This window comes from Nycticebus coucang, chromosome 2 (genome assembly GCF_027406575.1).
Source record: "Nycticebus coucang isolate mNycCou1 chromosome 2, mNycCou1.pri, whole genome shotgun sequence".
Taxonomy (NCBI): Eukaryota; Metazoa; Chordata; class Mammalia; order Primates; family Lorisidae; genus Nycticebus; species Nycticebus coucang.
Window position 1 is genome coordinate 167,234,925 of NC_069781.1, and position 23,533 is coordinate 167,258,457.

The window sequence follows — 23,533 nt, forward strand, 5'->3', positions numbered from 1 at the left end:
AATCCAGCCCAGGCCCACCAAACAACAATGACTGCTGCAACCAAAAAAATAGCCGGGTATTGTGGCAGGCGCCTGTAGTCCCAGCTACTTGGGAGGCAGAGGCAGGAGAATCGCTTGAGCCCAGGAGTTGGAGGTTGCTGTTAGCTATGATGCCATGGCACTCTACCCACGGTAACAGCTTGAGGCTCTGTCTCAAAAAAATAAATAAAATAGGCTCTGCACCTGTGGCTCAAGCGGCTAAGGCGCCAGCAACGTAACACCTGAGCTGGCAGGTTTGAATCCAGCCCGGGCCCACCAAACAACAATGATGGCTGCAACCAAAAAATAGCCGGGCGTTGTGGCAGGCACCTGTAGTCCCAGCTACTTGGGAGGCGGAGACAGGAGACTCGCTTGAGCCCAGGAGTTTGAGGTTGCTGTGAGCTGTGATACCACAGCACTCTACCCAGGGCAACAGCTTGAGGCTCTGTCTCAGAAAAAATAAAAAGTAAAATAAATAAATAAATACAGTGGCTTTTAGTATATTCACAGAGTTGTATGTCTGTCACCACTATCAATTTTAGAATATTTTCATACCCTAAATAGAAACCTACTTTCCTTCGCTTTCACTCCTCTATCCTCCCATATTCCCAGTAGTGATTTTTATCTTACTTTCTTTTTACTCTTCTGTAGTATTTGAATCTCTTATAGCAACCGTGTATTATTTATATTATTGGAGAGTAAACTAGTCAAGTTCTTTTGATTATGGAAGCAAATTGTTTAAAGCCCTTCCTTTCCCCTCTATTTACGGGTGTTTTGTACTCACTACTCAGCATAGGATTTTAGCCTGAGTGGTTAAATTGAATTAACCCTTGTGTGGACCCCTAGAGAGTCCCTGGCTAGGGCTAATAAGCTCCTGAAACTATAGGCAGAGTGTTTATATATGTGTGTGTGTTTTTAAGGAGAGAATGGGATTTTTATAGTAGTCTGTTTGCTTTCCATAGGAGACTACAGTTTTAAGTCCCTACACTTACATGTCATGGTTGCAGATTTCACAACAATCACTTTTTTTCTAAACGAGTGTTAGCCTGGAGCAGATATCACAAAGACTTGCCCAATCACCTCAGCAGGGTATCTGCTAGGCTTAATTAGGGAATCAAAAAGGAAAATTTAGAAAGAGTTTCTCTCTTGCCTCTGTCACTGGCTGCTGTCCCAGGTACCCCAGACTCAGGGCAAGTCTCCTCGCCCACCACACTTTTCTCAGGACAGTGGAAGATGTGAAAGATCAACCTGTCTGCCAGAGCTTTAGGCCAAGTGACAACTCCCCTTGGGAGTCTTTTGCTGTCTCTAAACCTAGTGAGAACCTGATGGCTCAGTCAGCTTTGCTGAGTCTTCGCGTAGGCTTGAGGTGAAATGTCAGTAGAAAACTTGTGGAAAAAATGAACCTGCAGTTAAGATGGTCCTGCTCCTTCTGCCAGGAGTACCCATTTCAGGGTTAGAGGAGATGTAAAAGGCAATTTATTTTCTTACTGAGGTTCAGCTAATGGGGAACTACTTATAGTTTTATTGAATAGTGGAAGCTCCATGTTTTCTTTTTACCACTAAATGTTTCCTTTGATAGCATAAAGAGAATTTGAGGCCAAGCACAGAGGCTCTGGGAAGCGGCCTCAAACTTTTTAAACAGGGGGCCAATTCACTGTCCCTCAGACCGTTGGAGGGCCGGACTATAGTTTAAAAAAAAAACAACTATGAACAAATTCCTATGCACACTGCACATATCGTATTATGAAGTAAAAAACAAAACGGGAACAAATACAATTCACAACGCTACATGTGACCCGCAGGCCGCAGTTTGAGGACACCTGCTCTGGGAGGCCAAGGTAGCCAGATCACTTGAGGGCTGGTTTTCGAAACCAGCCTAAGCAATAGCGAGACCCCTGTCTCTCCTAAAAAACAGAAAAAAGGGCAATGTGGTGGGCGCGTGTAGTCCCAACTACTCACTTGGGAGGCTGAGGCAAGAGGATTATTTGAGCCCAAGAGTTTGAGGTTGCTGTGAGCAATGATGCCATAAGCACTATACCCGAGGGTGACAGAGCAAGACTCTGTCTTGAAAAAAAAAAGAGATGGGCGGTGCCTGTGGTTCAGTGAGGAGGGTGCCGGCCCCATATACCGAGGGTGGCAAACCCAGCCCCGGCCAAACTGCAATTAAAAATAGCCAGGCTTTGTGGCGGGCACCTGTAGTCCCAGCTACTTGGGAGGCTGAGGCAAAAGAATCTCCTAAGCCCAAGAGTTGGAGGTTGCAGTGACCTGTGAAGCCCAAGAGTTGGAGGTTGCAGTGAGCTGTGACGTCACAGCACTCTACCGAGGGCAACAAAATGAGACTGTCTTTAAAAAAGAAAAAAAAGGAAAGAAAAAGAGAGAGAATTTGACTGCTTTTTACTCTTTGAACGCTACTTAAAGAGAATTAGATGAATGACATCTTGCCTCTTTATTTCTCACCCAAGATCAGCTGAAATGTAAGTTTCTCTGACCCCTTAGGGCAGTGATTACTTTCAAAGCAGCTCTAATTGCTGTTTTCTTTTCCATCTTTCATTCCTTACTTATTCCTTTAGTCAGTATTAGGTTTTTACTTTTGTACATACAGCAGAAGCCTTGATCATCATGTGTTCTTGAGGCACAGTTCCCCTGACCTCTGCTGTCTTACGCCTTACCCTCTGGAATCATCCACGGGTATTTGATAGAGGCAGCCCTGATGAAGCTGGCTATACGCTTTTCGGTGCTATTTTATTTTGTTTGTTTGGGGTGGGAGTAGAATAAGAGATCTAGGGGGCTTGCCTCGAAAGCTGTTATAGAGTGGAGGTATTTGATAGTCCCCACTTAAAGCCAAAAAATTGGCCAGTCTCAGCTCACATCTATAATCCTTATCACTCATGGAGGCCAAGGTGGGAGGATCCATTGAGCTCAAGAGTTTGAGACCAGCCTGAGCAAGAGCAAGACCCCACCACTAAAAATAGAAAAATAGGGCCTTGTGGTGAGTGCCTGCTGCCAGCTAGCTACTCAGGAGACTGAGGCAGAAAGATCGAGTGAGCCCAAGAGTTTGAGTTGCTATGAACTAGGCTGAGGCCATGGAACTCTAGCCTGGGGCAACAGAGTTAAACTGTCTCATTAAAAAAAAAGCCAAAGCATTAAAGTCAAAGTTTGTCACCTAGGCTAGAATGCAGTGGCATCATCAAAACACACTGTAACTTCCAACTCCTAGGCTCAAACAATCCTCTGGTCTCAGCCTCCTTAAGTACAGGGGACTACAGTCTTGCTCTTGCTCAGGCTGGTCTTGAACTCCTGAGCTCAAACAGTCCACCCACCTCGCCCTCCTGGAGTGCTAGGATTACAGGCAAGAGATACTACAAGCCCAGTTCCATTTCCTTTTTTATATCTTTACCGGCATCACTAATGTTGGCAGGAGCTCAAGTTAGAATCATTCCTGAATTTAATCAACATTACTACCTCTCTTTTTTACATGTTAAATAAAGTTAGGAACAAAGCAATATCAGCTAGGAACAAAGTAATCCCTATGAAGCCCAGCCGGATCCTGTGGAGGATGCCTGGCTGTTCACATGGGATGCTGCAGAGTGCCTCTCTCCACGCTGACCTTGGAGTCCATGAGAAAGGAAATGTACGGTTTGCTATCTTTAGGGTTGGGATTTGCAAACCTAGTAGTTAATTTCTCCTAGGCCAGTGGAGATTGCTGGCAGGTGGGCTGTGCTGTAGCAGACTATTGGGCATATAGGTTTGCAATTCTGCTCTGCCACATGACAGCTCTGTGATCTTGTATTTTTCACCTCTCATTTCCTCAACTTCTTCCTCAAGGAATATTAGTAGTACCTACTTCAAAGAATTGTTGGGAACATTAAATGGATGAATTCATGTAAAGTGCTTAGGACATGTTTAAAATCCATCAAATACTGCATATTGAAATCATACAGTATTAATGCTTTTGCTGTTATGTTTTCATTTGTTAATAATATTTCATGATCCAAATAGCTTCTAAAAATGTGGCTCTCAGTAAATATAGATTATTCATGATTTTACCTTTTCTCCTCCAAAATGGGAATTAGAAAACAGTGTAACCAAAAATTAAAAAATAATAAAAAAAAGAAAACAGTGTAACCAAATATGTCTGCATTATCTTAGCATTTAGGTTCTGATTTAAAGAGATAAGTACTACCTATGGTTCTTACAAATCCTCTGCTGTTAGCCATCACAGCTCATTAGTCTAACCCTGTTTTTTCTTCAGGCCTGGGTAACATTCACTCATCATGAATCTTTATAAAGTTGTTGGAGCTTGTTCCCTGTTAACACAACTTTGGAGCTTTAGAAAAAGCAAACATCAAATTAGCATGCTAGATGTTATCATTTACTCTAATTACAAAGAAAGCCCAGCTATTCAGTTGACTTCCCATACTTCCTTGATTTAATAACCAACTTTCCCAGTTTGTGTAACTTCCTGGATTCTTAGACCTGAAATTATTGTTAGTTTTCATCATAATGAGAGGTAGAAGAGGTCTCAAATGTAACAACTGAAGTATCCTGCTAAAGTATGGTATTTCCTTCTCTTCAGAGTTCTTCCCTTTTTTATCAAATTGTGACTTAGAGCTATGAGAAAAGGCAACCACAGACTGGCAATTATCTTTTCTCAGTCACAAGGAAAATGTCTCTGTGTCTCTGCCTGACTGCTTCTCTTACCATTACTCATTCTTCTTTGGAACTAGAATCTCCTCTACAAATTAAATTTTTAATTTTCTTTGTAGTTTTTTTAAAACAATCTCTCACACACATAAACACACACACACACCATTTTAATGTAATTTCTTCTGGTAATTACTTCTTCATTTCTTTTTTTTTTTTTTTTTTTTTCAGTTTTTGGCCGGGGCTGGGTTTGAACTCACCACCTCCAGCATATGGGGCCAGTGCCCTACTCCGTTGAGCCACAGGTGCTGCCCCATACTTCTTCATTTCTAAATAAAATGCTTACTCAGATGGTTCTTGATTCAAAAAATTTTGGAAGGGGCTTGGCGCCTATAGCACAGTAATTACAGCACCAGCCACATACACTGAGGCTGGCGGGTTTGAACCCAGCCCAGGCCAGCTAAAAAACAATGCCAACTGCAACAAAAAATAGCCTGGCTTTGTGGTGGGCACCTGTTGTCCCAGCTATTTGGGAGACTGAGGGAAGAGAATCGCTTAAGCCCAGGAGTTTGAGGTTGCTGTGAACTGTGATGCCACAGCACTCTACCCAGGGCGGCATAGTGAGACTTTGTCTCAAAAAAATAAATAAATAAAATAAAATAACAAACAAAAACTGAGGCAAAAGGATCACTTGAGTCCAAGTGGAAGGTTGCTGTGAGCTGTGACGCCTCAGCACTCTACCCAGGGCAACAGCTTGAGACTCTGTCTCAAAAAAAAATTTTTTTTGGAAGGCCAGGCATGATGGCTTATGCTTGTAATCTTAACACTCTGGAATGCCAAGGTGGATGGATTGCCTGAGCACAGGAGTTTGAAACCAGCTTGAGCAAGAGCAAGACCCCATCTCTACAAAAATAGCTGGGCATTGTGGCAGGTACCTGGGAGGCTAAGGCAGGAGGATTATTTGAGCCTAAGAGTTTGAGGTTACTATGAGCCATGACTCCACAGCATTCTACCGAGGACGTCAAAGTGAGACTCTGTATCAAAAAAATAAATAAGTAGGGCGGCGCCTGTGGCTCAGTCGGTAAGGCGCCGGCCCCATATACCAAGGGTGGTGGGTTCAAACCCGGCCCCGGCTGAACTGCAACCAAAAAATAGCTGGGCGTTGTGGAGGGCGCCTGTAGTCCCAGCTACTCGGGAGGCTGAGGCAAGAGAATCGCTTACACCCAGGAGTTGGAGGTTGCTGTGAGCTGTGTGATGCCATGGCACTCTACCGAAGGCCATAAAGTGAGACTCTGTCTCTACCAAAAAAAAAAAAAAAAAGTCTACATTTAATTATTAAATTAAAAAAATAAATAAATAAGTAACTTAGGTAACTGCTAATCTACCTCTTTCTCTGTATAGATTTGCCTATTCTGGACATTTCATGTAAATAGAATTATAATACATAATATGTGGTTTTTTGTGCTTCTTATAGTTTTGTTGCCAGAATTACCTGTTAGGTTTGAGTGAGTAGGTGGTTTTCCAGGTTGATGTGGGTATTTGGAGAGGTTGTTATCTGCCCTGGAAAATGAGGTAGGTTAGTTTTGAAGTGAGGATGATTTTGGAGATTCCTGGGGTATAGTCAGTCAGCAGAAACATTTAGAATTGGGCTGTATTTCCCATAATGCAAGTGCACTATGTAAAGGGAGAAGACACCTAAGCTGCTTCCCTGCTGATGGTCTGCAAAATCACTGCACAGCGTGCTGAGGATTGTCTTAAAGTCAACACTGTTTTAATGAAAGTATGTATCTAGCTTTATAATGAAAGTATGTGGGGAGAAGAAAAAAACAGTTATTTTACAAAGTTGTCTCTGCTTTCCTCTTTTTTAAAAAATATATATGTATTTTATTATTATTGTTTGTTTGTTTTTGAAACAGTCTTACTCTTTTGCTGTGGGTAGAGTGCCCTGGCATTATAGCTCAGAGCAACCTCAAACTCGTGGGCTCAAGTGATCCTCTTGCCTCAGCCTCCCAAATAGCTGAGACTACAGGCATTCAACACTATGCCTGGCTAGTTTTTTGTGTTTTTAGTAGAGATTGGGTCTCACTCTTGCTTAAGCTGGTTTCAAACTCCTGATCTCAAGCAATCCACCTGCTTCAACCTCCCAGAGTGCTAGGATTACAGGCATGAGCCACTATGCCCGGCCTTGTCTCTGTTTTCTTATGTGAAGTTCATTTAGTGTTATTTTTTAGTTGCACTAACTTTCCTATATCCTATCCTATATCCCAAAACACAGGTCAGAATGCTTTTGTGAACTCCTGCCAGCTTGCATTCACTTTCACCTTCTACATATCTCATCTGTTACACCATATCCTGAGAGGTGTAGTTAGTTATCTTCCTATGATCAAAGTAGAAGGAGGGCTCTCTCATATCATCATCTTGTTCTTATTGCCAAATTGATGTGTCATGTTTCCTTGAAGCCTGTTCAGGCCCAGAAATTACCCTATTTTCTTTTCTTTCTTTCTTCTTGTTTGTTTGTTTGTTTGTTTGTTGAGACAGAGTCTCACTCAGTCACCCTGGGGTTGAATACTGTGGTGTCATAGCTCACAGCAACCTCAAACTCTAAGGGTCAGGCTATCCTTTTGCCTCAGCTTCCTGAGTAGCTGGGACTACAGTTGCCTGCCACAATACCTGGCTAATTTTCCTATTTGTAGAGACAGGGTCTCTCGCCTTGCTCAGGCTGGTCTCAAACTCCTGAGCCCATGCCATCTTCCTGCCTGGGCCTCCCAGAGTGCTAAGATTACAGCTATGAGCCCCTGCACCAGCCTACTCTATTTTCAAATCACAAAAGAATTATCAAGTGAGGGGCCAAGGGTCACTTAAAGTTTATGGCCATGCTTCCTCAATGTGTCAACATTTAGAAAACTTTTAAAGTAAAACACTTTTGGGGGGCACCTGTGGCTCAAAGGAGTAGGGCACCAGCCCCATATGCCGGAGGTGGGAGGTTCAAACCCAGCCCTGGCCAAAAACTGTAAAAACAAAACAAAACAAAACAAAAAAGAAGAAGAGTGAAAGCCAGCTGAAATTGAAAGCAAAATTTAAAAAAATAAATAAATAAAAAATAAAACACTTTTTTTTTTTTGGAGACAGTCTCACTGTGTTGCCCTCGGTAGTGTGCTATGGCGTCACAGCTCACAGCAACCTCAAACTCTTGGACTTAAGCAATTCTTTTGCCTCGGCCTCCCAAATAGCTGGGGCTATAGGTACCCGCCACAATGCCTGGCTATTTCTTGGCTGGAACCCACCAGCCTTGGTGCATGTGGCCCCCGCATGCGCACCATAACCACTGTGCTACACTTGCTGAGCCTAAAATAAGACATTTTAAACCGCCACACAAAACTCATCCCTTTAATTTTTAAAAACCACATGATCCTCCTCCCTGCTTGGTGAGTAAAGAGGAACCTGCCCTTCTCCTCCAGGGATTTGTGAATTTATAGGTGGCAACTGTATCCTAGAAGATAAAACTAAAATACTCAGATGACTACTTCTTAGAAGTCAAGGAGCATCTCAGCAGGAAGATAAACAATACTGTTACAACTGGACAGTTCCTTGCCTATGAGAAGCAAGGACACTTGTACTTTGCTATTGGCAACATTTTTTCTGGCCCTTGTGGAATTTAAACATTGACATTGTAGGAAAAGAAAAAAAAATCTGAAAAGATTTGTTTAATCTGAAAAAGGGTATGTTAGGATTCTTTTGGTTGAAAAAATTCAAAGCGGTGGTCAGCATGGTGACTCACACCTGTAATCCTAGCCCTCTGGGAGGCTGAGGTGGGTCGATTGGTTGAGCTCAGGAGTTTGAGACCAGCCTGAGCAAGAGCGAGACCCTGTCTCTACTAAAAAAAACTAACCAGGCGTTGCTTGAGCCCAAGAATTTGAGATTGCTGTGAACTGTGACGCCATGGCACTCTCCCGAGGGCGACAAAGTGAGACTGTCTCAAAAAAAAAAAGGAAGAGAGGGTGGGAGGGAAGAAAGGAAAGAAGGAAGGAAAAAAAGGGGGCCAGAGGGCCAGATGTAGTGACCCACGCCTGTAATGCTAGCTCTCTGGGAGGCCAAAGCAGGTGGATTGCCTGAGCTCAGGAGATCTAGACCAGCCTGAGCAAGAGTGAGACCCCAGCCCTAAAAAATATAGCCAGGCATTGTTGCAGGTAGTTGTAGTCCCAGCCACTCAGGAGACTGAGGCAAGAGGATAGCCTGATCCTGAGAGTTTGAGGTTGCTGTGAGCTATGGCACCACTGCACTCAACCCCAGGGCAAATGAATGAGACTCTGACACAAAAAAAAAAAAAAAAAGAAAAGAAAAGAAAAAGGTTGAGCATGGGGGCACACATCTGTAGTTTCAGCTACTTGGCTGAGGTGGTAGGATTGCTTAAGCCCAAGAGTTCAAGGTTACAGTGAGCTGTGATCATGCCACTGCACTACAGCCTGGGTAATAGAGTGAGATCCTATCATAAAAAAAGAAAGTGAGAGAGAGAAAGGGCTGGGCCCGGTGGCTCACACCTGTAATCCTAGCACTCTGGGAGGCCGAGACAGGTGGATTGCCTGAGCTCACAGGTTCAAGACCAGCCTGAGCAACAGTGAGACCCCTACCTGTACAAAAAAATAGCCAGGCGTTGTGGTGGGCGCCTGTAGTCCCATCTACTCTGAAAGCTGGGGCAAGAGAATCACTTGAGCCCTAGAGTTTGAGGTTGCTGTGAACTATGATGCTACAGCACTCTACCAAGGATAATAACATAAGACTGTGTCCCAAAAAAAAGAAAGAGTGAGAGAGAAAGAAAGAAAAGCTAAATGAGATTTATAAAGCAAATCCCATTTTCTACTATTTTCCATTATAAAGTCATAACTACATTTGCAAAAGGAGATAAATTGACCAGATTCCTGAACTTCTGATGGAAAAGTGGTTATGATGCTGCAGATCTCTAATATGTGCCATGCCTTGTAATATATGAGTAACACAACACCTGCCAGAATTGCAGTTACCACTACCAAGTCACTTTTCTTTGGGGACTCTTTTAGAACATGGAAGCTGTTTTCTTTCCTTTCTCTTCCTTGGTAGACAATTCATTTGCCCTTTTGTGAAGCCACAGACTTCCCCTTAGACTTCCAAGGGCTTCTCCATCACGTTTTGCCAACAGGATTCTGCCACAATTTGAAACTCTATTAAGGCAGAACTGCCCTTTGTATATAATTGGAGCCCATATCCAGGGAGGCCTGGCATAGGACCACAAGCAGAGAAGTACCAGGCTCTTTGGAAGCAAAGAGAAGGTGGGGGTGGGGAGGGCAGGAAAGAAAGACAGGTGCAGCCCCCAGCAGGTGCGCTGCCTTCACAGCTCACCAGATGCGGCAGATAAGGAGCTAACTGAGGGGACAGTGTGTATATGATTTATAAGAAAATGGAATCACAACCTGAGACACAGGAAACAGTATGTAGACTTCACCTGCAAGGCTGTCAATTTAAACAGGAGAATGGTAAACTCAGATGAAAAATAATTATAGATTTCTCAAGTATATATATTACTTCCCCCTCCTCTGTTTCTTACTTTGTGAAATTTATATCCAGACTGTATCTTTACCCTTTTTAGTCATGCATTCATTCATTTAACAGGTAATTGAGCTCCTGCCATGTGCTGGCATTTTTCTAGGCATTGGGGATATAGCAGGAAACAAAATGAAATCCTTGAGTCTGTATAGTTCACATTCCAAGCAGGAAAGCAGACAATAAATAGGGAAACACATAACACGTCACGTAGTACTAAGTGCTAAGAAGAAAAATGAAGCAGGGTGAGAGCAATAAAGAGTGGTAAGGAAGGAGGGTGCCCTTTATGTGCAATAGATGTGATGTGTGAACAGAGTGTTATGATGGGGGACTGGGAACAGACCTACACAGAGCAGGAGCAGCAGCCAGGCAGAGGGGAAGGGCGGCAGCACCAGGAGCAGCTCGCTGTCTCCTGGAGACTAGGGAGGCTGCCAGAGCTGCTGGAGAGAGGGAGAGAACAAGGGCAGATGGGGGATGGGGGCCACTCATATTCTGGAGAGAAAGGACATCACTGAGGGGTTTGGGCAGAAGAATGAAGGGGCCTGACTTGTGATTTCAACTAGATAGTTCCAGCTACAGAAGCAGGAAAACCAATTAGGTAATTACTGGGAAAACCCACACCAGAGATGATAGACCAGGGTAGTTGAAATAGAGGTGGTGAGAAGCATTCTCAGCCTGGGTACAATTCTGGAATCCCTATTTTCTTCATTATTTTGCTTCATTTTGTTTTCTCTTTTTCCTCACTGTTCTTTAAAGTATGCAAACTTTTTTTCCCCCTTGAATAATAAAATTTGTATTTCTGCAGTGCTGAGACCAGGGGCTTTGTTCTGGTTCTGTCTTGGGTCATATCTAAAGCTTCCTCGATACAGGGCTTGCCTCAAATCATGACAAGGTGTTGCAGGTCACACATTTAGAAGCACAGCCGGATGGACAAGGGATCACCAGGTCCTAAGAAAGGGACTCAAGGTCAGGATCCTCCCTAGTTCTGTCCATCAGGGAACTCAGCCATAAACTCTGGTATTGATCATGCCCAGAATGCTCTGAAAATGTTTCCTTGTGGAAATGGTTCTCATCGTAGGCAGTTTTATGGAGAAAAAATTATGCTGGCGTGGAGAACTACTGCAAAGGCGGTAGGCACTGCTTTGCTTCAGCAGTATTGTCCCTGCTGACAGGAACAAACTGAGAGTCCCAGAATCAGGAGGGTCCCTATAGGGCCTTCCACAGAGTCTTTTCCTGCGGTTTAGTGAATCCCTGCTGTGATATGTAAGATTTTCTGGCCTCTGCAAGGTCTATAATCCATGGATCATATAGAAAGTCAGTGTTGGGAGTGACCCTAGAGAACATATTGGGCTGGGACTGGAAAACACCAGGAGTCTCAACTCCCAGGCCCCTCTTCTTTCCATTCCATATGTTGTCTCTCCAAGTAAAGGGCAGTCCTTGCTGGTAGATTTACAGAGGTAGGTCTAAATGTCTCTGTGTTCACCCCACCACAGGATGTCTGGGTTTATTTGCCTTTCAGTCCTAATCAGTAATAAATCCTTTCTTTTTGTTTTCAACCCAGGGGTTGCCCTGCTCTCAGATGTGTACCCTGAGAAAATCTTGCCAGAGCTGTTGGCTCAATACGACAGTGGCAAAGACAAGCACACGTCAGAGACCAGAATGAAAGTTGGGGAAGTCCTGATGCGCGTTGTCCGGGCATTAGGTGAGTTTTCTTGTTCCATCCGTCAGGATCAGGGTGGAGGAGCAGTGTGTGACTTTGAAAATGAAATGTTTGTGGATCTGGAGATTTGTTACTCTAGCACAGGTGTCCTCAAACTGCGGCCCGCGGGCCACATGAAGCGGTGTGAATTATATTTGTTCCCGTTTTGTTTTTTACTTCAAAATAAGATATATGCAGTGTGCATAGGAATTTGTTCATAGTTGTTTTTTTTTTAACTAGAGTCTGGCCCTCCAACTGTCTGAGGGATAGTGAATTGGCCCCCTGTTTATAAAGTTTGAGGACACCTGCTCTAGCACGATGAGGGCAGTTTAGGGGCTGAAATGAACTAGTCCCTGTTTAGAAATTTAGCAAGTACCCAGACGCCCACTAAGAGATTTTCTACAAGTGCTTAGTCTTCTTCCTCTAGGGCTATGTTGGGCCTTGATTTTCAGTGGAGCTGGAATGAGAAGTTTCACACTTTTGAGTACAGGAAGCATGAAAATAAAAGGAAAGTCAAGCAGAGAAGGAAGTGCACTCACTCCCGTTGAATGTCTACTGTGTGCTGAATTGTTAACGTATGTAATCTCATCTAACGCGCGCAGCAAATCCTATAAAGAAGGCATTGTTAGACCTACTTTGTGGAAACTGTGGCTCAGCAATTTGCCCAAGACTCATTCAGTTGGTGAGTAGTAGTGTTAGGAAGTGAACCATCAACTAGAAGGAAGTTGCTCTCAGCTGTATAAACTGAGAGTAGTTAAGAGATAGGCTCTAGACCAGGGATTTTCAACTGGTATGCCATGAGAGGATCTTAGTTGTGCTGCAAAATTTTTAAAGGTCATTAATTAAATTATTTTTGAAAGAAGTTCAAAGCACAGTAAGTATATTCATTTTTTTACTTTGTTTTTTTGATCAACATAATTTAAGTGTGCTGTGTAAGTTTAGCTATAGGTTCTAATGTCCCATGAGATAAAAAAAAAAAAAAAAAGTTGAAAAACACTGCTGTAGACTTTCATTACCTGAGTTCAAATCCTGAACTGCTTTTTTTTTTTTGAGACAGAGTCTCATTTTGACACACTTGATAGAGTACCGTAGCATCATAGCTCACAGCAACCTCAAAGTCTTGGGCTCCAGTGATTCCCTTGCCTCAGCCTCCCAAATAGCTTAGACTACAGGCATCCACCCTAATGCCTAGCTTTTTTTTTTTTGAGGCAGAATCTCACTATGTCACCCTCCGTAGAGTGCCATCATGTCACAGCTCATAGCAACCTCAAACTCTTGGACTTAAGTGATTCTTTTGCCTCAGCCTCCCAAGTGGCTGGAACTACAGGCGCCCACCACAATGCCTGGCCATTTTTGTTTATAATTGTCATTGTTGTTTGGAAGGCCCGGGCAGGATTCGAACCCGCCAGCCTCAGTATATGTGCCTGACGCCTTAGCCACTGAGCTACAGGTACAGCACCTACCTGGCTATTTTTTAGAGATGAGGTTTTGCTCTTGCTCAGGCTGGTCTCGAACTCCTGAGCTCAAATAATCCACCTGTCTCAGCTTCCCAGAATGCTAGGATTATAGATGTGAGCCACCACACCTGGCCTCTGAACTGCTTCTTAATTGCCTCTGATCAGCAAAATGTTTCTTAACCTCTGGGTGCCTCAGTATCCTCATGTATAAAATGAAGATATTAATAGCACTATTAATAGGGCTAGTATAAGGATTGAATAATACTTAGAATAGTGTTTGGTGCATAATAAGGGCTCAATAAGTTTTTATATTTGCCTAAGTGAAAAAGAAAGATTTTAAGAAAAACTGTTAAAGATTAAAAATTAAAGAAAATAAATACTTTATTATTTACTATTTATTGAGTGCCCATATGAAGCTAGGAGGTAGGATACTGAGGAATAGTGACAAAGAAAGTAATTGTTTATTCTAAAAGAAAGAGGTTAAATTAAGATGAGTTGGGTGGCGCCTGTGGCTCAGAGGAGGAGGTGCCAGCCCCATATACCAGAGGTGGTGGGTTCAAACCCGGCCCTGGCCAAAAACTACAAAAAAAAAAAAAAAAAGTTAATGAATTTCTCTATAGGCCAATAAGTACCCTTTGGATATTTTATTTTTGGCCATATAACATAGAATTGTTCTTAAATTTGTGTCCCATAGACTCAAGCATTGACTACTACACTAAATATCACTAGAAGCCATAAGTCAAACTATGTCAGTGCCCACAGCTCAGTGGTTAGGGTGCCAACCACATACAATGAGGCTGGCGGGTTGGAACCCATCCCAGGCCTGTTAAACAACAATGACAACTGCAACAAAAAATAGCCAGGCATTGTGGCAGGCACCTGTAGTCCCAGCTACTTGGTAGCCTGATGTAGGCAAGAGAATCGCTTAAGCCCAGGAGTTTGAGGTTGCTATAAGCTGTGATGCCATGCACTCTACTAAGGGCGACATAGTGAGACTCTATCTCAAAAAAAATAGTAAGTCAAACCAGTTGTTAAGGTGAGGGCCAGGGACGTATAGTATCCATCTGCACCAGCCAGCTCCCATGCTGAATTTTGAGAATTTAGGTTCTGTTTGGGAGCTGTAGTCTCACCATGCATGTCCTATATCAAATTGTGTTGTATAAAGTATAGCTGTCAGTGGTTAATATTTGGTTTATAACAATGCCACACTTAATCTGACTTCTTTCCTTCTTTAAGTTAGATCAGCACTTCTCAGGTACTGATGCTTGTTTTTTGCTTTTTAGTAATTCCGTAATATATCCACTGGCATATTACTAAGGCAAAAAGAGAAGAAGTAATCTCAACTTCAGTTTGCCTAATGTGTCCATGAGCTATAGCAAAACTTATAAATTTTACTCCTTATTCACTAGGGAATGATTTTGGAGAACAAACTAGCTTTTTATCAATAGCATTAAGAGATCATACTGAATTCTTTTTTCACCATTATTTCTAAGGATTTATAGAGATACTATGTAGCCGTGTACTGTTTCCATGGACATAGCCCTCAATTTTCCCAGTTTCTGGGCCACTGTTCTGGCTAAAGATGATAGCTTAAGTCCTTTTATCAGTGAAAGGAGAATTCCATCAAAGCGAAATTTTAAAAACATATTTTTTCCTACTTTTTGAAGAAAGATGAACTTCCCAAATTTGCCTTAATCCTGAATTTGGGTCTAAAACATACCAGACAACCATTATAAGAAATTGTTCTCTCATAGTTGGTATGATGTTAAGCTTAATATATTGCAAGATGGAGTGCAACGTCTGACTTCTTAGTATGTGCCATTGGGATCATCAGAGCTGAGAAGCAGTATCAACTTTAAATAAGCAACATCAATATAGCATGTGTTTTCTCTGCACCCTCCAGTAGACCTCTGCCATTGGGATGATGAACAGCGAAAGTGTATGTTTCAGTCTTCACTGGCTAGTCTGCTCATTTTCTGGGGTGACAGTGGAGGGGCGATGAAGGGCTAGGTTGAGTGGGAGAGAAGACTTACTTCTTCTTATACATTCTAATACTTAGCCCAATTTCCAACATAGACTTCTGGTCTTTTAGGCAAATTCTGTTGATTCTCAAAGTTCTCTTCTTTCTGTAGCCTTCTCTTCCAATATCCACCTATAAACACAACCTTATCTTTATTCTATTTATTTATTTATTTATTTATTTTGAGACAGAGTTTCACTATGTCACCCTCGCTAGAGTGCTGTGGCATCACAGCTCACAGCAACCTCAAACCCTTGGGCTTAAGTGAGTCTCTTGCCTCAGTCTCCCAAGTAGCTGGGACTACAGGTGCCCCCCACAACGCCCAGCTATTTTTTTGTTGTAATTATCATTGTCATTTGGCAGGCCTGGGCTGGGTTTGAACCCACCAGCTCCACTGCATATGACCTATGCCCTACCTGCTGAGCTATAGGCACCAAGCCATAACCTTAACTTTAACTGTTAGTTTCTGATTCACATTGGCAACTCGTCCACCTGCATAGATGCAGCAGCTTCTTGAAATCCTTTATGTGAAATTATAGCCTATTTTGACAAGATAACCAGTTTTAGTTTGTAGTATTGTGGAAATCCTTGTGAGCAGACACTGTGGATGGCTTCTCCAGTAGTGCCCTAGTTCCATCAGCCCAGGCTTTGCTCTTTCCCCACTCCCATCTCTTCTTTGCAGTGATGGGAGTTGGGTGGGAGATCAAGGCCCATAGGTGGGAGCCAGGGTGCAGAACACTGCTGCTTCCCCTTGGCACCACTTCTAACTCCTTACCCACACCTACTTGTCTTTTTGCCACTAGATGGTGGTGGAAAATCAACAGGACCTCATTTTCTTCCCATTTTAAAAAACTGAGGTGTTACACATCTATTGTAAGGTATATACAGTCCATCAAATTTAAGAGTATAATTTTGTGGCTTTTTTTTTTGTAGAGACAGAGTCTCACTTTATGGCCTTCCGTAGAGTGCCGTGGCCTCACACAGCTCACAGCAACCTCCAACTCCTGGGCTTAAGCGATTCTCTTGCCTCAGCCTCCCGAGTAGCTGGGACTACAGGTACCCGCCACAACGCCCGGCTATTTTTTGGTTGCAGTTTGGCCGGGGCCGGGTTTGAACCCGCCACCCTCGGTATATGGGGCCGGTGCCTTACCGACTGAGCCACAGGCGCCGCCCTTTTTTTTTTTTTGAGACAGGGTCTCACTTTGTCACCTGGGCTACAGTGTAGTGGTATCATCATAGCCCCCTGCAATCTCAAATTCCTGAGTTCAATTGATCCTGTGAGCTCAGCCTCCCCAGTAATTGGGGCTACAGGGATCCACCACCATGCCCAGCCATCCTCTTTATTTTTTATAGAGATGAGTCTCGCTCTTGCTCAGGATGGTCTTAAACTCCTGGCCTTAAGTGATCCTCCTGCCTCACCCTCTCAAAGCTCTAGGATTACAGGTGTGAGCCACGACTCCCACCCAGCCGTATGACTCTATGTATCTACCACTACCCAGACTAATATATAGAAACTTCTAGTAAACCATAAAGTTTCCTTTTGTCCCTTCCTGATGTATTCCTGTCCCAAAAGCAAACACTGTTCTGACTTCTTACTAGCATCAATTTATTTTGATTATTCTCGAAGCTCATTTTAATGGAATTAAAGTGCCATGTTTCTAGTAAGCCGTGAGGTCTGAACACTTGGATAGACGTGGGGCACATTTGGGGAGGAGCATGTCATGCTGTATATGTCCCATTGCCTCACTTAAGGCAGTACATGGTGATAATCAGCGTTGTTTCCAGTAGGATACTTCATCATAAACTTCCCTATCAACCTTCATCCTGCAGGTTTTCAGTAACCATTGATGATCCTTTCCTAGCTTCATTATGTGACTTTTTTACAGATTAGGAATCTGACATACAGAAGAGTCACTAACTTTCCTAATGTCACATCGCTAATTAATGATGGATCCAGAATCTGAACCAGGCAATCTGACTCCAGAGCCATTCTCTTGTCCAATACCTATATTACATCCTAAACATTTTTTCATGTCATTAAGCATCTTTTTTCTGTGAACATTTTTTGCATCCTTTGTACCTTTTAATGATTGTATATTATTTTATCATAATTTTTTCGAATAACCAACTTACAGGTTATTTTACTTTTTTACTGTATGAATTACATTGAGATGAATATTCTTTTTTTCTTTTGAGAGAGAGTTGTACTCTCGAAAGAGAGTAACTATCTAACTATGTCAAGTTAGATACATACCATGACTACATAAGTATGTATCTAACTGTCTATATATCTATATTTACATTTGTTTGTTTGTTTGTTTGAGATGAGGTCTTGCTAAGTTACCTAGGCTAGACTAATATCTAGCTCTGGCATTAGTCTAGCTCACAGCAACCTCATACTCCTGGGCTCAAGTGATCCTTCTGCCTCAGCCTCCCAAGTAGCTGGGACTACAGGCACCAGCCACAATGCCCGGCTAATTTTTCTATTTTCAGTAGAGATGGGGTCTTGCTCCCGCTCATACTGGACTTGAACTCTGGAAATCAAGCCATTCTCTCATTTTAGCCTCCCAGAATGCTAAGATTACAGGTGTGAGCCACTGTATCCAGCCAGACATGAATATTCTTATAACTAAATCTTTGTGCATATCTATGATAATTTCCTAGGAAACATTTCTGAAAGTAAAATTTGTTTATTAAAAGCATATGAATAGGCTTGGTGCCCGTAGCTCAGTGGTTAGAGTGCGAGCCACATATACTGGGGCTAGTGGGTTTGAACCTGGCCTGGGCCTGCTAAACACAAGTGACAACTACAACAATAACAAAAATAGCCAGGTGTTGTGGTGGGCACCTATAGTCCCAGCTACTTGGGAAGCTAAGGCAAGAGAAGCACTTAAGCCCAAGAGTTTGAGGTTGCTGTGAGCTGTGATGCTACAGCACTCTACTGAGGGTGACATAGTGAGAACTCTATCTCAAAAAAAAAAAAAAAGCATATGCATATTTTTTTTTTTTTTTTTTTTGAGACAGAGTCTCAAGCTGTTGCTCTGGGTAAGGTGCTGTGGATCATAGCTCACAGCAACCTCAAACTCCTGGGCGAGTCTCCTGTCTCCGCCTCCCAAGTAGCTGGGACTACAGGCATCCGCCACAACGCCTGGCTATTTTTTGATTACAGCTGTCATTGTTGTTTGGCGGGCCCGGGCTGGATTCGAACCTGCCAGCTCAGGTGTATGTGGCTGGCGCCTTAGCCGCTTGAGCCACAGGCACCAAGCCGCATATGCATATTTTTAAAGATGTTTATTGCTAATATGCCCTCCAGAGAGGTTGTGCCAATTTATATAATCAATATTTAAGAATATTCACCCTTACCCTCCTAAGCACTATATATCCTATATATTGTCATTTTCATAAATCTAAAGCAGACATATAAAGTGATATTACTTCTTTTTATTTCTGTTACTCGGTTGATAAGGTTAAATATTTTTTTCTTTTTGGGGGTTAAATATTTCTTATGCATTATCTAAACTTTTGTGTATGTGGAAGGTGTGTATGTGTATGAATTATCTGTTCTAGTCTTTTGTCCAATTTTTCACTGGGGTATTGATATTGTTATTTGCTTTACATATTTAAATATCTTGCACCATTGACATTTATTTTGTAAATATTTTGTTCAGTTTGTTGCTTATCTTTAGTTTTATTCATATTTTCTGTTTCATTTTATTTTAGAAATGTTTTTTATTTTGATAGAGGTTATTCTATCTTTTCCCTTCTGCGTTCTCTCTTCCACAGAAGGCTTTCCCAACCATGACTACATAAGTATGTATCTAACTGTCTATATATCTATATTTACATTGTTTGTTTGAGATGAGGTCTTGCTAAGTTACCTAGGCTAGACTCAAACTTCTGGGCTCAAGCAATTCTCCTACATCAGCCTTCCAAGTAGCTGGAATTCTAAGGTGCATAGCACTTCACCCTTTTTTTTTTTTTTTTTTTGTAGAGACAGAGTCTCACTTTATGGCCCTCGGTAGAGTGCCGTGGCCTCACACAGCTCACAGCAACCTCCAACTCCTGGACTTAGGCGATTCTCTTGCCTCAGCCTCCCGAGTAGCTGGGACTACAGGCACCCACCACAACGCCCGGCTATTTTTTGTTGCAGTTTGGCTGAGGCTGGGTTCGAATCTGCCACCCTCAGAATATGGGGCCAGCAGCCTACCCACTGAGCCACAGGCACCGCCCAGCTTTATATATTTTTATCTCTACTTTTCAATGTTGAAAATATGGTAGAGGCTCAGCATCCGTATCTCAGTGGTTAGGGCGCTGGCCATGCACCAGGGCCGACAGCTCCAAACCCAGCCTGGGCCTGCTAAACAATAATGACAAGTACAACCAAAAAATAGCTGTGCGTTGTAGTGGGCGCCTGTAGTCCTAGCTAGTTGGGAGGCTGAGGCAAGAGGATCAGTTAAGCCCAAGAGTTTGAGGTTGCTGTGAGCTGTGATGCCATGGCACCTCAACCTACCAAAGTGCTGGTATTACTGGTGTGAGCTACCAGGTCTACCAAGGGCTACATAGTAAGACTCTGTCTCAAAAAGAAAATAAAAGAAAATATTGTGGAAGGATTTTGGTTTAGTCTCTGTTATTTAAGGAGTGATTTTAGGTTTTTTTGTGCTTCTAGGAATTTAATCTTAACACATTGTTAAATAACCAATCATTCCAAATGTTTTTCCATCTGTTTCCTCTTACATGGTCCAATGTCAATGTTGACAATAACATTAGACTGTTACATGTCCATATAACTGGACTGTTATATGTCATTATATTTTTAAAGCTTCTTTAAAGATACAATGTATTTACTCTTTAGTAATACTTTCCTAATAGTACTGTGCTCAAAATATTAAATTGGTAATTGGGATATTACTTGGCAAGTAGGATTAAAACAAAGGGGAATAAATAAATCCATGGCGCTATGTAAGATTGCCTAGAAAATTGGCTCGGCGCCTGTAGCTCAGTGGTTAGGGTGCTGGCCACATACACCAGGGCTGGCGGGTTTGAACCTGCTAAACAACAATGACAACTACAACAAAAACAATAACAACAACAAAAAGCCAGGTGTTGTGGCGGGTACCTATAGTGCCAGCTACTTGGGAGGCTGAGGCAAGAGAATCACTTAAGCCAAGACTTTGAGGTTGCTGTGAGCTGTGACACAACGGTACTCTACTGAGGGCGACATAATAAGACTCTGTCTCAAAAAAAAAAAAATGCCTAGAAAATTAATGTAATCTGCCATAAATTGACTACAGTCCTTTCTCATACATGCAATAAAGGTTGAGTACCCTAATCCAAAAATCTGAAATTCAGAATGCTCCAAAATTCAAAAACAAATTTTTTTTTCTGAGACAGAGTCTCAAGCTAACACCCTGGGTAGAATGCCTTGGCGTCATAGCTCACTTGAACCTCCAACTCTTGGGCTCAAGTGATCTTCTTGCCTCTGTTTTTCTATTTTTCTATTTTTATTTATTTATTTTTTTTGTAGAGACAGAGTCTCACTTTATGGCCCTTGGTAGAGTACCATGGCATCACACAGCTCACAGCAATCTCCAACTCCTCAGCCTCCCGAGTAACTGGGACCACAGGCGCCTGTCACAACGCCAGCTATTTTTTGTTGCAGTTTGGCTGGGGCTGGGTTTGAACCCACCACCCTCGGTATATGGGGCCAGCGCCCTACCAACTGAGCCACAGGTGCTGCCCATTTTTTAATTAAAAAAAAATTTTTTTTGGAGACAGAGCCTCAAGCTGTTGCCCTGGGTAGAGTGCTGTGGCATCACAGCTCACAGCAACCTCCAACTCCTGGGCTCAAGCAATTCTCCTGCCTCTGCCTCCCAAGTAGCTGGGACTATAGGTGCCTGCTACAATGCCCGGCTATTTTTTGGTTGCAGCCGTCATTGTTGTTTGGTGGGCCTGGTCTGGATTTGAACCCGGCAGCTCACGTGTATGCGGCTGGCGCCTTAGCCACTTGAGCCACAGGCACCGAGCCTGTTTTTCTATTTTTAGTATAGACAGTATCTCACTCTTGCTCAGGTTGGTCTGGAACTCCTGAGCTCAAGCAACCACCCACCTTGGCCTCCCAGAGTGTTTAGGATTACAGGCATGAGCCACCATGCCCAGCCCAAAATTCAAAATTTTTGAGCCACTTTCAAGCTCACTATTTTGGTTGGCAGGATTCAGCTGTTTGCAGGTTGTTAGACTGAAGCCCTCTTCCTTGCTCACTATTGACCAGTGGCCACCCTTTATTCCTGCCACGTGGGCTTCTCCATGGGGCAGCTCGCAACAGCTAACTTCCCTGACAGAGATCAAGCAAGAAAGCAAGAGAGGGCAAGCAAGATGCAAGCCTTAGTAATTTTGAAATCTAATTTCAAAACTGATACTCCATTACTTTTTTTGTATTCTGTTTGTTAGAACAAACATCATTCGGTTCAGCTTCCACTCGAGGAGGGGAAATTGTACTAGGCATGAATACCAGGAGTTGGGGATTATTGGGTGCCATTTTAGAGGATTCCTATTTGCCTAGGCTGGCCTTGAACTTCTGGGCTCAAGCAGTCCTTCCACCTTAACCTTCCAAATAGCTGGGACTACAGATACATGCCGCCATACCTGGCTAATTTTTTTTTTTTCTTTTTTTGTAGAGACAAGTTCTCACTATGTTACCTAAGCTTGTCTCAAACTCCTGGCCTCAAGTGATCCTCCTGCCTCAACCTCCAAAAGTGCTGGGATTACTGGTGTGAGCTACCAGGTCCAGCTTATGTTGACTTTAAGTGGGAACCATTGAAAGACTTTAAGGAGGGAAGGATTAATCATAATTACATTTTAGCAAAATCATCTTGGTCACTCTGTAAAGGATGACTTAGAATGGGATAAGACTTGAAGTAGAGAGCTCTGTTAGGATGTCATTGGCCAATAGATGACAGTGGATCTTGAATGAAGGGTTACTTGTGAGAATGCAGGAAAAAAGATGTCCCCAGAGAGGAAGAAAGCGTGAGAACTAAACAGAAGTGGGATGCATGGGGTGAAGATGGAGAACTGAGACTTAACCTGTCTCCCTGAGAGATTGTATTGGCTTCCGTGGGGAAGTACAGCTAGTTGGCGGTGGGTGCGGGGAGGTTCCACAGAGAGCCTTGAGAAGAGTCTGACTTGACACAATGGATATTTGGAAATCACCGTAGATTCCTAGGAGAAGCAGTATGATGAAAGAGGTGCAGGTGTGTGGTTGGCAGGGGCACAAAAGATGCTGAAGAAAGGAAAGCCTGGAGGCAGAGAGATGGTAGGGGTGGTTGTGGTATTCCTTAGACAAAGAGAGGAGCACTTTGATTAGAAGATATTCGGTGAGAATGGCCAGAAAAGGCACATATAGAAAATTCAGGGAAGAATATTTCACATAGATGGAGTTATAATCTACCCAGCCATTATTATTTTCATAGAACCATTGAGAGGCTCGATCAGAGGCTCTATAAGAGGTATTGCACTGTGACCCCATAGTCCTCCTCACTTCCTGAGTTTCGATCTTGACTTAACATTTTATTTATATATATTTATGAACAAATATAACCTTTCTGTTCCAAGTGGGGATAATTATAGTAACTACCTGATAGGGTGGTTATGAAATTAAATAAGATAATATATGCAAAATGTTCAGAACCAGGATCTTTCATGGTAAGGAGTGAATAAATGTTGGCTGCTATTATTTTCTTATCATTTGTGGGTGAGTACATCATATTCCTTCATTTTCCCAAGGCAAAAGCCAACCCTAGTAACTAGCCCTTTAGTCCAGTAAAATGTCCAATAATCCTATCCTACTCTAGGATAAAAATCCAAGTACATACATGTTTCTTTGACAGCCCTTCATTGTTTGCTGCTCAACGAAGTTTGTTTGTTTGTTTTTTGTTTTTTGTTTTGAGGCAAAGTCTCACTTTGTCACTCTTGGTAGAGTGCCATGGCATCATACCTCACAGCAACCTCCAGCTCTTGGGCTCAAGCTATTCTCTTGCCTCAACCTCCCAAGTAGCTTGGACTGCAAGTGCCCACCACAATGCCCAACTATTTTTTTAGAGACAAGGTCTCGCTCTTGGTCAGGTT

General features: G+C 42.7%; 1 protein-coding gene across 2 annotated transcripts in view; it reads left to right on the forward strand.

The window, feature by feature from the left end:
* The window catches only part of TANGO6 (transport and golgi organization 6 homolog), a 200,973-nt gene that overhangs the window by 107,231 nt on the left and 70,209 nt on the right, over nt 1–23,533 (forward strand). For both annotated transcript variants that reach the window (XM_053604717.1, XM_053604725.1), the window contains one exon: nt 11,798–11,938. In XM_053604717.1, the coding sequence (XP_053460692.1) occupies nt 11,798–11,938 (141 nt within the window). The remainder of the gene's footprint in view (nt 1–11,797; nt 11,939–23,533) is intronic.